Genomic DNA, 17,391 nt, shown 5'->3' with positions numbered 1-17,391 from the left:
TTTGAACAGTTTGATTATGATATGTCTGGGCATGGATTTCTTTTGGTTTATTCTGTTTGGGATTTGCTGAGAATATTAGTTCTTGTGGCTGCCATCAAAAAAATCACAAACTGGGTGGTTTAAAACCACAGGAATTTATTTTCTCCTAGTTCTGGAGGCTAGAAATCTGAAATTCAGCAGGACCACACTCCCTGCAGGGCTCTAATGGGAGAAGCAATTCTTTGCCTCTTCCAGATTCTGATGATTGTCGGCCTTTTTTTCTGATTCCTTGGCTTGGCTCACATCACTCCACTTTCTGCTTCCACCTTCATGTTGCCTTCTCTGTGTATTTCAACTCTGCCTCTGCTTTTCTCTTTAAGGTCACTTGTCTTTGAATTTAAGGTACATTCGAGTAATATAAGATGATATCACCATCTCAAGATCCTTAACTTAATTACATCTGAAAAGACCTTTTTTTTCGGGCTACCTGCATGGCTCATTCCATTAAGCATCCAACTCTTTTTTTTTTTTTAATTTTTTTTTAATCTTTATTTTTGAGAGAGAGAGAGAGAGAGAGAGAGAGAGAGACACAGTGTGAGTGGGGGAGGGGCTCAGAGAGAGAGAGACACAGAATCCAAAGTAGGCTCCAGGCTCTGAGCTGTCAGCACAGAGCCTGACATGGGGCTGGAACTCACCAGCCCTGAGATCATGACCTGAGCTGAAGTTGGATGCCCAACCGACTGTGCCACCCAGGCACCCCAAGCATCCAACTCTTGGTTTCGGCTCAGGTCATGATCTCACAGTTCATGGGTTTGAGCCCCACATCAAGCTCCGTGCTGAAAGTGCAGAGCCTACTTGGGATTCTCTCTCCCTCTCTGCCCCTCCACAACTCACTCACTCTCTCTCTCTCTCTCTCTCTCTCTCTCTCTCTCTCTCAAAAATAAATAAAAACTTAATTTTTTAAAAAGACCCTTTTTTTCAAATAAAGTAACATTGACAGGTTCCAGGAATTAGGACAAGGACATACCTTTTGAGGGTGGAGGGCATCATTCAGTCCACTACACTGCATTTCTTGAATCTGTGGGTTTCTGTCTTTCACCAAATTTGTGAAGCTTTCAGCCTTACAGTTCTTCAGATATTTCAACAGTACACTTTCTATTGTCCTTCTGGGACTTTTGATGACACAAATGTATATCTGATATTGTCTTGTAAATCTCCAGAGTTCTGTTCATTAGTTTTTTCACTTTTTTCTCTGTTTTGTTGTTGTTGTTGCTTTTTGTTTGTATTTTTAAGATGGGATCATTTCCATTGATTTATGTTCAAGTTTGCTACTTATTTCTTCTCTCATCCCCATTTTACTATGGAGCTCATTCTGTAAATTTTTTTAAAATTTCAGTTACTGTATTTTCCGATTCTAAAATTACTATTTGACTCTTCTTTAGGTCTTATTTTTCTTTGAAATGACTTTCTATTTTTCCAGTTTTTTTCATGAGTGTTCACAGTTGCTTATTGAAGCATTTGTATAATGGCTGCTTTAAAATCTGAGGTAGTTTTAACGTCTCTATCCTCTTGATATTAGCGTTTGTCGATGGCCTTTTTTATTTTTTGCCTGTTGAAATTTTCCCAGTTCTTCACATGCCTAGTAATTTTGGATTGTATCTTGGGCGTTTTTAATGTTATGAGACACTTGCTCGCTATTTATTTATTTATTTATTTATTTATTTCAAATCATAGGATTTTAGTGTTTATTTTTGAGACAGACAGACAGAGAGGCAGAACATGAGTATGGGAGGGGCAGAGAGAGGGAGACACAGAATCTGAAGCAGGCTCCAGGCTCTGAGCTGTCAGCACAGAGCCCGACGTGGGGCTTGAACTGACAAACTGTGAGATCATGACCTGAGTTGAAGTTGCATGCTCAACTGAATGATTGAGTTGAGCGCCCCAAGGCGCCCCAAGACACTTGCTCTTATTTGAATCCTGTTGAAGATGGTGCTATTTTGATTTTAGAAGACAAACAATCTCACTAGATGCATGCTGCAGTTTCAACCTGCCTTTTTTTGTGCTGTCGTCCTAACATAGTTAGGTTTTCAAAGACTTTGCAGTGCTTTTCAGATCTGCTTCATGTGGGCCACCCTGAGGCCTGGATGGGTGTATATTCATTTCTCAACATCTTTTGCATCCTGACTGGGATCAGATCCACAGAGACACAGATCAGGAAGTGAGCCCAGGATTTCATAAACAACTTTAAGGTTGATTCTCCACATTCCTTCCTCTTTGTGATTTCTCTAGCACTCTGCTTTTCTAGGATTTGTCCTTTTGGTTCTCCAGTCAGAAAGCTTCAGTTAACCTACTATATGTCGTTTATTTCCTTGATTATGCTTGTGTCTAAAACCAAATGGTGGGACAGAAAGAATGAAAACAACAAAACAGAGTTTGCCCTGCCCTCTGGCATCACAGTTACACCTGTTGGAAGGAAGGGTCCTCTCAAATTTTTAAGCCTCTACAGGTCCCTGTTGGCTTCTGCTGTCACTCCAGCCATTTTGGGATTGCCTCAGCTTTAGAGAGGGAGAGAACAGAAAGGAAAGGAAAAAAGAGAGTAAGGAATTTCCACACTATCTCTGAGCATTAGGACTTCTCTTTTCTGCTCCTTGAGTGAAAACAGAAGGGCTTCTCCTAGAGCTGTCTGTCCTTACTGCCCACTCTGGGGTTTTAGGCTTCATTGCATTCAGGTTCTGGAACACCAGAGGTGGGGGAAGAAAGGTCCTAATGATCTGTGGATACTCAAATTCCAGTCCTTCCCAGTCATCCTGTAACTATTGACTTTTCAGTCCTCAAATATTTGCCCCATGTATTCTGTTCTGGTTTTAGAGTTGCCTTTGGTAGGAGAGATAGGGCAAAGTGTATTTGGTATAGATTAGAACCAGGACCCTCCCCACCTTCCTTCCTAACCTCTATTCTGTATTGCGTCTCATCCTTCAGGAAATGATGGATGGTAGCTACTCTGATGGAAAGGTTAAAGACTTGTTCTCACTAGTATACCATGTATACTTCAGGGTCTCAGGGCTGCCACTGCCAAGGGACACCTTCTTTGTCTTTACTCCTTGGTATTTGGACATCAAAAGCTGGTGAGCATGAAAACCAGATGGCAATTGTTACATAAGATTAATATTCCATTGCAGTCCGAAAGTACATTTTAGGTTTTGTTTGTAGGAAGTCATCTTACTTTTTGCATTTGTGTTCTCGCTGTAGAGTAATCATACTGTCTTATCATACTCTCCTAGGTTTGCCCAAAGGACCGGCCAAAACATCACCGCAAACCATACATATGAGAGTGTAAGTAATGAAACTTCCCGGGCAGCACACCTAGTCAGCAGGTTGTCATGGCTAAGAAGGAATTCCTGGTCATTAAATCTCATGTTCTGTTCAGCGTTTTGGTTATGTCCTATAACGTGTTGACAGCCCTTGTTAGGACTTCTCTTTGTCTTCTTTTTAATCTTTCAAGATGGACAAGTTGAATCTTCTGTTAGAAAAATGGTTAAGGATCAAAATTCCTTTAGTGTTTGTTTATATTAGCTCTCTCCTCCTTTCCTTCCATCCTCTCTGATAGACTTCAGACAGGCTGTCTCATTCCTACCACTCTGCTGGCACACCTCTTGTCAAGGTCTCCCTTGATCTCTACATTACCAAATCAAGTACTGCAATTTTCAGTCCTCGTCTTACCTGCTTTATCAGCAGCAGGTGACAGTCAGTCACTTCCTCCTGTTTCGCACATGTGGCTTTCAGACACCACTCATTTTTTTCTTCTCTTGCCTCCTTTCCACTATGTCTCCTTTACTGGTCCCCACTCTTCTACTGGCCTTTGAGTCTTGGAGATCCCAGGGCTTAAGTTTCAGACTTCTGCTTTCATTCTTCCATGGTCTTCTGGTCTCATCTTAAAATACCATTCAGATTCTGACAACTTGTAATTGGTATCTGCAGCCCATGATCTCCCTTAAACCCAGAACTCAACTTTCTGAGGAAACTCTTCTTGCTTTCTTCCTAGTCCTGGCTCTCCACCTGCACCTCCTGTACTCTTCCCCACCTCAGTAAAGGAACCCTCCACTATTGCAGTTGCTCAAGTCAAAACCTTGGAGACCAGTGCTTGCCCTCTGCCTTTTTACCGTTTCTCTACGAACAGTATATCCATTATCTAGCTGCTTCTCATGGCCTCCACTTCTGATGGCAGTCCAAGCCATCAGAGGGATATTGCAGTGGCCTCCTAAGGTTACCTTGCTTTAGCCTTCACCTCCCTCTCCACCCTCACCCCCACTGTGCAATCTCTTTTCAAAACAAACCAGAACTATCCTTAAAAAAAAAAAAAAAAGTAGTCATATTAACTGCTCTAAACCCACCTAGGATTTCCTTCCTCCATTTCGCTCTGTAAAAACCTGAAATGCTGATCTCACACCTTCCATTACCTCTTCAACTTCACCTCTCTTCCTTGGCTCACTCTGCTCCAATGGCACTAGCCTTCTCTGCTTCAGAGGATGTGACCTTGGGCCCCCTCAGAGTGGGCACCTCAGTAGGTGCCCAAGTTTTATTCATGAAATGAATGAGGAAGATTACGAGATTAATCTTTATCAGTACTGATTTGGTGCTGTTATCTTATGCCTTTCTGTAGGGTAAAGATTTATTTTCCTGTTTGAGGCTGAGATTTTTTAGTGTGAAACAACAGACCCTAGACTGAGCCATACAATTCTTTTTTTTTAAAGCAAAATGTTAATTTTACATTTTATATGGGAAATGAGGTGCAGTGGGCATGAAACTAGAGAGAAAAGTAATGTGTTATAAATGGTTATTAACCTAAAAAAGTAATAGTTCATAATTTCTAATTCTTGTCCAGTTGGGAGGATATGGTAGTTGGAATAGTGCCACTTAGAAGCCTGGTAATCTAAATAATAAAAGAAAAACTTAATGTAGAATGTTTATTTGAACATGTACTGTGTTTTCTTCAGTTTCCAGAATATTCAAACTCAGTACTACTACAGCCAGTTAATGTGCAGAACGTTCCAGCAACACCATCAAGTCAGAGACTGCCATCCTTGCCCATCAGTCATCCAGGTACTTGAGACCTGTTATTTGCATTGAATAAGAGATCTTGTAAGAGTATAGGAGTCTGCCGGATATTTACTGCTGATTGAAAATAGAGAGAGAGGAAACGCTAGGACTTCAATGTGCTTCTTTAAGCTCCATGAAGTAAATTCATGGCTCATATCATTATGACCTACATTCGATTATAAAAAATGCTTCTGTTGTGCTGAATGTTGTATTTGAAATGCTGAGGGAAAGGAGTCTTTAGTGGAAGTTTGCAAATCCTTTTGTTCTCTATAGATTTGTTGTACTTGGGAGTAGCATTAGAACACCAGTTGTATTTGTTTCTGGCTGTCAGTGTTTCATAGGGTCTCATGTTTGAAGTCGCAGTCATAAAGAGATTATTAATTGTGTATGTGTTCTTGAAAAGCATAATGTGTGTTTACTGGTGGGCTTTTTGTTTTGTTTTGTTTTGCCTGAAGCAATGGCAGAGAATGATCTCCAGCCACCCAATTACTATGAGGTAATGGAGTTTGATCCCTTGGCTCCTGTTGTCACTACAGAGTAAGTCATTTACAAAATGATTATTTTTTATCTTGGTTCCCTTCAGTAACAGAGCTAAACGGGGCTTGGTTATATATTTAACTTTGTTTAGGTCTTGGCGGAAAATAATGATCTTATTAAAAATGACTTATGAGATTTTATGGGGACTGTTACTCTTTTTTTTTAATTAATTAATTAATTAATTAATTTTGAGAGAGAGAAGGAGTGTGAGCAGGGGAGGGCAGAGAGAGAAGGAGACACAGAATCCAAAGCAGGCTCCAGGCTCTGAGCTGTCAGCACAGAGCCCAATGCAGGGTCTGAACTCATGAGCCATGAGATCATGACCTGAGCCGAAGTCAGACGCTTGACTGACTGAGCCCCCCAGGTGCCCTTGGAGACTGTTGCTCTTAATGGTCTTACTGTGCTCAGCCTTGTGACTAAAAAATAAAAATGCTGGGGCTGCACATTAAGAAATAACTGGAACCATCAAGTACATTAGTGGATTCTTTGCAGATGCCTTGGGAGAAAGGTTCTCTCTAGTTTGAAAAGGACACTATATTCACTGATTGGTGACATAAGTAACACCTCATTGATGGATTATTTGAACTGTTCTTTGACTAATCACAAATAAGAACTTGTTTTTAGTCTTCACTATATGTCAACAATGTGCTTAAAATGGATTAGTGTAGTCTTTTTAAGTTGAAATCCTTGGAGTACCATTATTTCATGATTTCATATTGGTGGAGTATATATAAATATTTATGTGATGGTAGGCTCGTTAGAGCTTTAATATACTTTGACTGACAGTTTACCCCCAAAATTATTAAAGCAAGTTTATGGAAACTGTTGTTCAGAAACAGGCAGCCTTTAGGCAATATCTTGTTTACAGCTGTGTTTTGTTTGACCCATGTGGAATTAAAACCATGCATTTAAAAATTAATTGCCAAAAGTTAAAAACTGGGATATTGTTAAAAAGAAAAAAAACAAAAAACACAATTCTGGACTTTGGATTCTTTTGATGCTATGGTAACGCCAGTATTTTTAAATGCTAGCAATAGGTTGGGGCTGAATAGTAGCTGCCTCCTCAAGACAAGGTATGCTGTGTAGTTCACCAGGCCCCAAATGGCCCTCTATGCCCATTTATTTGATCTGTCTGGCATGTGTAAACATTTGAGGTTTTGACCCCTGGCTTTATTTTTAAAAATTTTTGTTTTTAGTTTTGAGAGAGAGCGCTAGCAGTGGAGGCGCGCGTGCGCGCACACACACACACACACACACACACACACACACACAGAATCTGAAGCAGGCTCCAGGCTCTGCGCTTGTCTGCACAGAACCTGACCCCTGGTTTTAAACCACAAATGTAGTGATCCATTTTAGTATAATTTATGAATTTTAACAGACTTAGGAGTTCATTAAGAATTTTTTTCCTAATGTAGGGTTGCAAAATTTCCCTAGGTCATTCTGCTTGATAAAGTATCACTGAATGTATTAGTAGCTTAAAGAATTAGAAATTGCATCCAAACAGGAAGTTAAGTTTAATATATTCTAGTTAATTAGGAAATTGTTGTCAGTAGATATGACAGTGCAACAGATATTAAATGTGAGATTGGGTGGCTCAGTCGGTTAAGCGTTTGACTTCGGGCTCAGGTCATGATCCTTTGGTTTGCAGGTTCAACCCCTGTGTGTCAGGCTCTGTGCTGACAGCTCAGAGCCTGAAGCCTGCTTTGGATTCCGTCTCCCTCTCTCTCTGCCCCTTCCCCAGTCATGCTCTGTCTCTCTCACTCTCTCAAAAATAAATAAACATTAAAAAAAGTGGCCCAGGTGTTTGGACTATGATAACATAGGTGGAAATACTAATATTTTTAAATGTTTTAAAACCTGGAAAAAATATACAATTTTTTTTTTATAGGCAGAAAGGAAACTGTTCAAGTTTGAGCCACATTTTTCATTAAGTCACAAGTAAAATGAATTGGTTATATGAAATACATATTTATAAGATGCAAGGGAATTACAGCATTAGGCTCTAAGAAAGCTATTATGTAAGCTTCAGGGCAGAGATCTGTTTTTATTCACTGATACACACTGAGTACCTAAAACAGCACCAGATTTTTAGTTAAGGTGTTGGCAGTTAAAGCCAAAGTACTACTTTGAAACTGATATATAACCTTTTTGCCATGATGGCTTGTTTGTTTCAGAGCTGTTTATGAAGAAATTGATGTTCATCACCAGAAAGGAGCCCAAAGTCACAGTGACTGTTGAGGTAGACTTCAATGACACAACTTCTATTGCCCACTCTACAGAATTCCTGTGTAACTGCCACTTTGTGTGTTTAGTATTCACATTTTGTAAAGGCCATCTGAGTCTGACACTTTGAGTGTAAATCTTAGCACAAAAGCTCATCTCAGTCACTCAAATTTGAATGAAATATCTTTGTAATCTTATTAGCTAAAAATAATCTTTAGAATGTAGAAGTTGGTTTATGGTATAGAAATGTTAACGCTAACAAAAATAATGATCAACAGAAACTTCTTAGCACTGAAATAGACATGTATCTTTTATGTACAGTTAAGGAGTGGTAGAACCCACTCATTGCTCATCCAGGGAGGCCTGGATTCCTCCTATATGCTGTGTTAATCATACCATTTTATTTACTAATGAATCCATGGCCACCATTAGCCCATTAACCTTGTTTATTCCCCTCACACCCTCCTCCATGGAAGTAATACATTCCCATGTTTCTGCATTAGGTTGTGAGTCTCTCGTTATCCAGGAATGGAGAAAGAGAAGGAAAGGCTGAAGGCCGGCTGTCTTCTTCTTACAGCTCACTAACTGCATTTAGAGGTGTCACCTCTCCTGTGCAGCTTGGAGGCCCAGAAGACCAGACCTACCAGCACATCAGAACCATGGTGGAACAGTTCTCCTTTGCAGTAACAGAAGAGTAACAGTTCCAGAGTAACATTTGTATTTCCTGACCACAGCTTAAGCTTTATTTTGAAACAACTTGGTTATAACGTATATTCACTTGAAACTTCAGAAGAAAAATTCATTGTACCTAGGCCAGCGGGTTTAATTATAACATCTTAGGCTTCACAGGCCTTCCTACATTTAGAAAAGAAATCCTCGCACTGCTGTGATAAGAGTAGATGAAGATTATTTTATTACCAAATAATTATGTAAACTATTGAGTGCCTTCATTTAAAGTTGAATGTAAAAGTCAATTTTTACTTTTTTTTTTTTAATAAAGAATACTTGTTTAGAATTAGGACTTGTAAAAGCCTTGATGATTGTAGTTTATATTTCAGGTACTGTGAAGAGGTCACTGGACTCTGTATCAAGTTGCCTTTAAATATGGTTCTTTATAATACTAAATGATCTTTTTCTCCCCTTTTTACTGCAATTAATATTTCTATTTGAAACAAACGCTACTGAAAACATTCAGAATATATTGTACATTTATGTCATAAATTACAATGATAAAAAAATTACCATTAAAACAATTTAATACATCTTTTTTACACGTCTGTTCATAGAACTTCTGATGTCAGTAAGTTCACACTTATTCACAACCCCACACTTACATTTTAACATTCAGGGACTTGAACTATCACAGGAAATACTAGAATCCTAGTAAATGTATTTATGCATTTTCTTTCATTTTCATGATGCTGAAATTTCAAAATAATTAGTCAGTACTCAGAATATAAAATAGGCCTAGATCCTAAAGGAAAAAGAGAGTCAAATCTGAAATCAGAATGTAATCTCTGGGCAGGCTGTTAGGACTCAGTGATTCCTCTTCCATTGTGAGCTTTTAAAATAGGATGGTTCACAATAAAAGAAAGTAGTAACCAACTATTTTAGAAATAACAAAAATAGGCAGAAGTTATGGCCTGAAGCCTAAAACAACTGTGGGAATAATAAAAGTACTCAGTGCTACAAGTATGAAGGGCTAATAAACTGAACCATGAAGTCCGTGCCTACTTATTTAAAAAACAAAGCGTTTCTTTTAATATTACCTATCAAACTCTCTGGTTTTGAATAGTCCTACATTCTAAATGGGCCTGTGGATTCCTTATGACTGACAGCTGAAACTGTTCATTCAATTTTAAGCAGGGTAAATCAGTTGAAAAAATAAACACAGCATTATATAATATTTAAAATAGCTTTACATTACTGTAAAGTATTTCTCCCCTGAGAAGACTAAATACATGATTTTTCAAAAATCACAAATCTGAAGCAGGACTTAGATGCTGACTTCAATTATAGCCTGGAAGCGGCAACTTCTGTCCCTCCTTTGCTTCAAAAAAAGTATAAGAAAGAGTGATGAGATCAACATTCACCATTCTTGGATCTTCAGCAAATTCAGGATCGATGTAGAAAAACACTGGCATATCTACTTCCTCTTGTGGATTAAGCCTTTGTTCTTCAAAACAGAAGCACTAGAAATTATAAAGGGTATTTGTTTAGTTTCTGTTAGAATACAAATAATAATGGTTCATTTCTTGGCTGTAGTGAGCATACTACAATTAATATTATAATAAAAAATACAATTAAATATAAACTAAGTTCTGTGACAGAATGACATTATCTTTTCATCTCATTGACTTTTGCTTTAAAATTAAGACCAAAAATTGTTTTAAAGTTAAAAGCAGATTCCCATTTGGTTCATCATCTCAACAACGAACCATAGTTATTATAAGCAATGGGAAAAAAGTTCAATGTTTAGAAGAAATGATTAGTTTCTACAAAACACTGCAGTAAGTTTAGTACTAACCAGTTTATGGAATATGATGAAAATACATAAAAGTTTGCATATAGCTATACCTGTATTTTATTGAAATACTGTCCAGCTTCAAATGGTACAACATTGTATGTAGAAATTCCAATTACTGGTTTGTCTGTAGGATTCTTAGCTTTATAAAACGCCAGTGCAGTCTCTCCTGGCACTACCTGTTTTAAGAAAAATATACATTATCAATACTTTAAATCTCACAGCTCCTCCTTTCCCTATTAAATTAGTCATATTTTTCCTATTCGTCAGACCACAATACTTTATCTAATAAACTAATGTCGACGGTCAGCAAAATAAATTGTGGATACTACCCATGAACATGGGTTTTTTTTAATTTTTTTTTTTTTTTTACATTTTACTTATTTTTGAGAGAGAGAGAGCACAAGTGGGGGAGGGACAGAGAGAGAGGGAGACACAGAATCCGAAGGAGGCTCCAGGCTCTGATCTGTCAGCACAGAGCCTGACATGGGGCTGGAATTCACAACCTGTGAGACCATGACCTGAGCCAAAGTCAGACGCTCAACTGACTGAGCCACCCAGGCACCCCAACATCTGGTTTTTAAATTTTATTTGCCTATGTCCATGAAGAACCAGTGCTCTATTAATCATTAATTGTGTACCGTCCTCTTATATATCTGAAGTCTTCAAGCAATGATCTGCAAATTATTTAAAATGTCCAAGGGGCGCCTGGGTGGCTCAGTCGGCTAAGCGTCCGACTTCGGCTCAGGTCACGATCTCACGGTCTGTGAGTTCGAGCCCCACGTTGGGCTCTGTGCTGACAGAGCCTGGAGCCTGCTTCCGAGTCTGTGCCTCCCTCTCTCTCTGACCCTCCCCCATTCATGCTCTGTCTCTCTCTGTCTCAAAAATAAAATAAACATTAAAAAATAAATACAAAAAAAATAAAATGTCCAAGGAAAGCCAAGCCTATCATAGCCCAAGCCTGACTTAACACTTATACCTGAACATCATTATATGACCAATATAGATTCTTTTTAAGAGGTTAACATTAAACTCAGCTTACAACCAGAGTAAATTGAACTTCTAACCAGAGTAAAACTGACTGAATAGAACTTTTATTTAACCAAAAAGCACTAACACACTTTTTGAGAGAACAGGTTTTTTTTAAAATTGCAAGGCTGTAGGGGCCCTGGGTGGCTCAGTTGATTAAGCATCAGACTTTGCCTCAGGTCATGATCTCGCATTTCATGAGTCTGAACCTTGCATTGGGCTCTCTGCTGTCAGCGCACAGCCCACTTCGGAAACTCTGGCCTTCTTCCTTTCTGTCCCTCACTTTCTGCTCACATGCACTCCCTCTCTCTCAAAAATATTTGGGGGGTGCCTGGGTGGCTCAGTCGGTTAAGCGTCTGACTTCGGCTTAGGCCATGATCTCGCGGTTTGTGAGTTTGATCCCTGCATTGGGCTCTGCAGATGCTGACAGCTCAGAGCCTGGAGCCTGCTTTGGGTTCTGTGTCTCCCTCTCTCTCTGCCCCTCCCCCACTTGTGCTCTCTCTCTATCAAAAATAACATGAAAAAGAAAAAAAAATTTGGAAAAAATTGCAAGGCTTTAAAAAAATCAATTTCCAAAGGATTCTCTGTCCTTTGTACCATTTCAGACACTAATATCTTGCACACTAGTATATAATTAGAACATTCAAAATCATAACCTATAAAACCCTTAATCATTGAAGAATTCAGTCATGTTTACTAACATGCGGGAACACCAATATTTATAAGGGTTTCCCAATAAGAGTCACAATTAAGCTTTTCTGGCTATTCCTCAGCTCATGAGATAATTTCAATTAAATCCTCCAGGATTCCAGTTAGTCAAGATTTTAGGAAACTTTTAAAGTAGAGCTTTTCTGAAGTAGAACATGACTATTTATTATGGTTACTTCAAAGGTTCTCATTTTTTTTTAAGAAGGATACACACAAACACACACATTTTTAAAATTTATTTTTAAGTAATCTCTACATCCAACATGGGGCTTGAACTCATAACCCCGAGATCAAGAGTCACATGTTCTTCCCACTGAGCCAGCCAAGAGCCCTGAGATGGGGATCTTTTTTTTTTTTTTTGAGAGGCAGAATGCTTGTGAGGCAGGAAGAGGGGTAGGGAGAGGCTGAGAGAGGGAAGGGGGAGAGGGGGAGGGGGAGAGAATCTTAAGCGGGCTCCACACTCAGGACGGATTCTAAGGCAGGGCTTGATCCCATAAACCATGGGGCGATGAGCTGAAATCAAAAGTCAGATACTTCACCAACTGAGCCACCCAGAGGCTGCAGTAGTTTACTAATTTATATCAAAAGTATCCCTTCTCGGCGCACCTGGGATCCAGCCCCACTAGGGCTCTGCACTCTCAGCGCACAGCCTGCTTGGGATTCTCCCTCTCCATCCCTCTCTGCCCCTCTCCCGTGTGCACTCTCCTCACAATAAATAAGTATTTTTTAAAAATGAGTAAACTACTTTTCATTGTAACCAATGATTTTCCATTTTTTCCCCTTATCTATACCTGAGGCTATGCTACACACAGCAGCACCGCTGCTCCTACTCTCAGGATTACTGTCCACAAATTTCTTAGTGAATTCTTAATACGACTCTGATAAAAACCGAGGACCTTCTCCATTGTTCCAAACTGACATTTACTGCAGTATCATTTAACTTAAAGTATATTCTGTTACATTGAGATAGGGCCCTGTCAAAAAGTAGTCTGTGAGAATAAAAGAATTACAGTAATGTTGTATCAGTTTTTTGAGATTATGTTTACATGAGTGTTCTCTAAATTGTGAAAGTTTCAGTGATACAATAAAATAATTTTTACAATGAAAAAAGTAATCTTTTCATAACTACTTTAATAACTTACATAGATTTCTGTTTGCTGAGGTCTAAAATTCCACTGGAGGCTTGCATGCACATCTGCATTAAAGGTGACTTTGATAATTCGATCCTTCACAGGCACCATGTTTTCAATCTGGTCCGACACATGACCTGCTACTGCTGACCCTCCAAGACCAGTAGTCTAGGTATTAAAGATATTAAGTATATTAAAGTAGAACATGTTAAACAATACTTACAGGTGATTATGGGATAAAAGCAAAATCTTAAAAACAATTTAATAATCTAGTAGGATCCCAGTTCATACTGTCACTGCCCATTTCCTATGAATGTATCAATGGTTTGACCACCTCTGGGGTGTCAAGGGCCTGTATTTGTTAGAGTCATATTTTTTTTCGGTAATCACTTGGGTATTGGACACAGTAAAAAAAAAAAAAAAATGAGTCATATGGGAGAAAGCTGACTCACCAATGGTAATATAGCTCAGAATTTTAGCTTAACTTTTCATTAAACCTATTTCCTTTTATTGCCAGTGTTTTATATAAACTATTAGTCATTAGAAGTAAAAATTACCCATGACCCTATCATTTCAATGAAACTATTTAAATAATTAAATTACCCACAGCCCCCTCTGATCCCTTTCCATATCATCACTTTTATGGCATAGATTAGTTTGTAGCTTCACTTTTGTATTCTGCTTTTTTCAAGCATCACAAGTGTTCTGCCATGTTAATAAATGTTTCTGTAATTTTTTCCTGTACTTCTTTGTACAGTACAGCTTTTATAAACATCATCAGTTAATCAGAGAACCTGATCCCTTTCGCCACTGAATCAACGAACCTTAAGACATCAGGAATATTTGTGCCTGACTCTTCTTGCCTATCTTCATTGCCATTATCTCCTTATCATCACAGATGTTTAAAAATAAAAATCCTTACTTCCAGGGTCATCATTCTTCTGATGCGTGAGGTTGCCAGAATTCTGGTCTTCGGATAATTAATCTGTTACTATACTAGGAAAAAAATATCAAATTTGAGGCTAGGGGAAGACTCCCAGCAAAATACAGTATTACTATCTTCCACTTATTACACAAGTCACCTAACTGTACTCAGCTGCCATGCAACATTACTGAAGTACATTATGAACCTACAAGATGTATTAGAGGGCAAGCCTTTTATCTTTTTTTTAGTAAGTAAATTCTTCTGCCCGAGAGGGCTATAATGCTTAAGTTTTAAGATGTAACTCCTGAAGAATCTGAATCAGTTGAATAAAGATTCCTTAATGTATTGTGACAGGAAGTCTCTGAATACAGATCCTTCAAATTTGCAAGCTTGATAATTAGAGAAATAAGAATAGAGAAGGGCAATGAAAATATTTCCTGGGCTCTAGTCTAGTTCTGCCATTAACTAGCTCCAAGAATTAAATACATTTTACTTTTGGGGGACTATCCATACTCATAAAATGAGGTCTCTGTATTAAATTGTTTATATAATTCTTTATTTTTGGCTCTAAAGTTCTGTGATTCCAAAAGCGAAAGAGATACTCTTCTGGAAACTTAACATCAAACTTGACTGAAGTTTAGGATTATAAATTACAATTGTTTTGCCTATCCTGCTCTGCATTTGCACACACATGCAAAAATACTGTCATTCACTTCAGTTTAAAGCAGAGTTTCACAACTTTGGAACTAAGGGCATTTTGGTTTGGATAATTCTTTGGTTTGGGGAGGAGCGAGTGTCTGTGCTGTGCAATGCTGAATGTTTACCAATCAGCATCCCTAGACTCTACCCACTAGATACCAGTGGCACCCTTCCTGTTCACCTCCCAGGTTGTGACAACCAAAAATGTATTCACACACTGCTAAATATTCCCTGAAGAATAAAACTGACCCCTTCCACCCCCATGATTTTCAGAGATTTATACTTGATATTTTGGATTCAGTTCTGCTTATGATTTAACCAACTGCTAGTTCTGGGATTCATGCTAGGTCCAGGCTGCCGTCTGATGAAAACTAATTCACATTCTACACTCATCCTCCTGAATCAAACTACTGCATACCCACATAAATGCCAATATTAGGAGACTGAAAAGTCCTTTTGACTTGCTTTAGTTATAAAAAATAAGGTCAAGTTAATCTCCAAAAGGACAGGGAAAGTAAGACCGGCATTAACAATCCTGGCAGGAAAAAGCAGTTAGCCAATGATTCCCAAAATAGTACACATTGGGATCACCCGAGGAATCTTTAAAACATTACTAATACCTGACTCCCACTCTGAGACATTCTGATTTAAGTGGTTCAGGATGTGACCTGAGTGTGAGGATTTTTTAAAAGCTCTTCAGATGATTCCCACTCACAACAAAGTTGAAGAATCACTATCATTTAATGAATAATGTGTAGCTCTAACCTGTGTTATGTTTTTTAAACAGAAATTCCTGGACCACACCCAGACCTCCTAATCAGTATTTCTAGGTAAGGGAGCCCTAACATGTTCATTTTTTTTTTTTTTTTTTAAAACAAGGGAAAGTGTGTTGAGGAGGGAGTGATCTACTGGGTCAAAGGCTGCTGAAGGATCAAGTCAGAGGAGGGTCGAAAGTTGGCTAGGATCAATCTAACATGTTCATTAAAGTAGCTCCACTAGGAGCCCCAATGACCAGCCAAAGCAGCAAACTACTTAAGGAGAATATATACGAATATATATGAATATATACGAAATAAATAAAAGTGTGGCTTCGCACATGGTCCTCAAATATTAGTCTGCATCAAAATCAGCTAGGGGACTTATTAAAACACAGATAGCTGGGCCCCTCCCCCAGAGTCTGATTCAGTAGCTCTGCAGTTTGATCCAAGAATGCGCACCCAAGTTCCCAGGTGATGGGACGCTGGTCGTCCGGGGGAACACACTTGAAGAACAACTGCATTAGGGTTTCTGATCTAAAAGAGAGCCCTGGGTAAGCACATTACAGTCATATATTAACAGTGGAGGGAAGCCTCATGCCTCTTTGTATGAATTAAACGCTACTCCCAGTTTAAGCCCAAGTTACAAGCATACTCCCATTTCTGGGTTAACCTTCGCACGTAAACCATACACGGTTCACAGAATGACTGTACTAATGTAATTTACATTTTAAACGCGAACATCTGTGTGAGTAGCAAGAGGGTAAGGCAGGTTGCTGGACGGCAGAGTATATAGGCTGCGGACCTTTTAGGTGATGTAGCTCAGAGATAGGAAATTTCACTCTGCAGTGTGGTCGGTATAAGCACGATCACTATAGGGGCGTGGGTTCTATCCGTAACTTTGCCACTAACTTTTTTTGGTAAGCTTGGGCAAGTCACTTTTCAAAGCCTGTTTCCTCTCTGGTGGAGCAACCTCAGACATCCCTCCAACACGACACGGAGGAGCGATCGCTGTCCAGGGAGCTGTCCTGCACCTCCGCCCCTCCTGATGGCACAGCCCAGGGTGCAGCGCCGGCGCCTACCTGGCAATACAGCCGATAAAGGGGCACGGCGGCGTAGGACGCCCCCAGCATGCCCACTGCGGCTGCGGCCACGTACGTGAGGACCGTCTTGTTCCGACGCCGCCAATCCTCCTCCTGCGCGCGCGTGAAAGGGTTCGTGCTCTTCGGCCGCCGCGGCGGCTGCAGGGCCAGGTCCCGGGCCGGGTTCGGACGCCTCCATGTCCCAATCCACCTCAGCCCTGTCTCATCACTTCCTGTCCCATTTCTTCCCACCCTGAGATACGGCTGTACCCTCTCCACAACCCAGGTCGGGGACCCAGGGTGACTCCAACGCCAGCCACAGACAGCAGCGGTCCTTAATACGGGACGCCAGAGCCCTCCCATAGCCCCCGGAGAGAGCTCCAGACGTCACGCACGAACGACCAGATCTCGCGAGGCCAGCTCAGTCTCGCGACATCTGGGATGAGCCTGCCGCTGCTTTGGCTACCGGACTCCTCAGGTGGCGGCGTTTGCAGTCGGGCTACGGAGGCCGGGTAGCCAGATTACGGGTAAGTTCGCGTTTTACTTCTTGAGTGTTCCTCCCACTGTGCTTCCCTCCAGTGCCTATTCTAACTTCCTTTTAGGAAAACGCCTTGCGCTCCGCCGTGTGCAAGCACATCACCATTTGGGCTTGTGTCCCTGATCTTTCTAAAGTCCGCCACCCTTTGTCTCGACCTAGCGG

The 17,391-nt window shown here is 39.9% G+C and overlaps 3 protein-coding genes across 6 annotated transcripts in view; 2 read left to right on the top strand and 1 right to left on the bottom strand.

Annotated features, from left to right (window-relative positions):
* Window positions 1-9,303, top strand: part of TOM1L1 (target of myb1 like 1 membrane trafficking protein) — a 47,242-nt gene extending 37,939 nt beyond the window's left edge. For both annotated transcript variants that reach the window (XM_030295944.2, XM_030295945.1), the window contains 5 exons: window positions 3,261-3,312; window positions 4,974-5,079; window positions 5,532-5,613; window positions 7,791-7,855; window positions 8,343-9,303. In XM_030295944.2, the coding sequence (XP_030151804.1) occupies window positions 3,261-3,312; window positions 4,974-5,079; window positions 5,532-5,613; window positions 7,791-7,854 (304 nt within the window). In that variant the 3' untranslated portion in view covers window position 7,855; window positions 8,343-9,303. The remainder of the gene's footprint in view (window positions 1-3,260; window positions 3,313-4,973; window positions 5,080-5,531; window positions 5,614-7,790; window positions 7,856-8,342) is intronic.
* LOC115501075 (cytochrome c oxidase assembly protein COX11, mitochondrial) lies at window positions 9,030-17,090 on the bottom strand. Its single transcript, XM_030295947.2, has 4 exons — window positions 16,692-17,090; window positions 13,243-13,398; window positions 10,417-10,542; window positions 9,030-10,031 (listed from the first exon to the last, which is right to left on the bottom strand). Exons 1-4 carry the CDS (start codon window positions 17,052-17,054, stop codon window positions 9,849-9,851), a joined length of 828 nt encoding a protein of 275 aa, XP_030151807.1. The 5' UTR covers window positions 17,055-17,090; the 3' UTR covers window positions 9,030-9,848.
* Window positions 17,091-17,159: 69 nt separating this feature from the next.
* The window catches only part of STXBP4 (syntaxin binding protein 4), a 166,212-nt gene continuing 165,980 nt past the window's right edge, over window positions 17,160-17,391 (top strand). For all 3 annotated transcript variants that reach the window (XM_030295827.1, XM_030295828.1, XM_030295826.1), the window contains exon 1: window positions 17,160-17,218. The gene's annotated coding sequence lies outside the window, so the exon portion shown is untranslated. The remainder of the gene's footprint in view (window positions 17,219-17,391) is intronic.

Source organism: Lynx canadensis, chromosome E1, assembly GCF_007474595.2.
Source record: "Lynx canadensis isolate LIC74 chromosome E1, mLynCan4.pri.v2, whole genome shotgun sequence".
NCBI classification, from domain to species: domain Eukaryota; kingdom Metazoa; phylum Chordata; class Mammalia; order Carnivora; family Felidae; genus Lynx; species Lynx canadensis.
This window is presented reverse-complemented; position numbering and strand designations above follow the sequence as displayed.

Bases quoted from the DNA above. Each gene is read 5' to 3' on its own strand.
- LOC115501075 (XM_030295947.2), bottom strand. From the start codon at position 17,054: ATGGGAGGGCTCTGGCGTCCCGTATTAAGGACCGCTGCTGTCTGTGGC. The intron at 13,399-16,691 runs GTAGGCGCCGGC...TTTAATACCTAG, and splicing joins TTTATCGGCTGTATTGCCAG to ACTACTGGTCTTGGAGGGTC. The intron at 10,032-10,416 runs GTATAGCTATAT...TATAATTTCTAG, and splicing joins AGTATTTCAATAAAATACAG to TGCTTCTGTTTTGAAGAACA.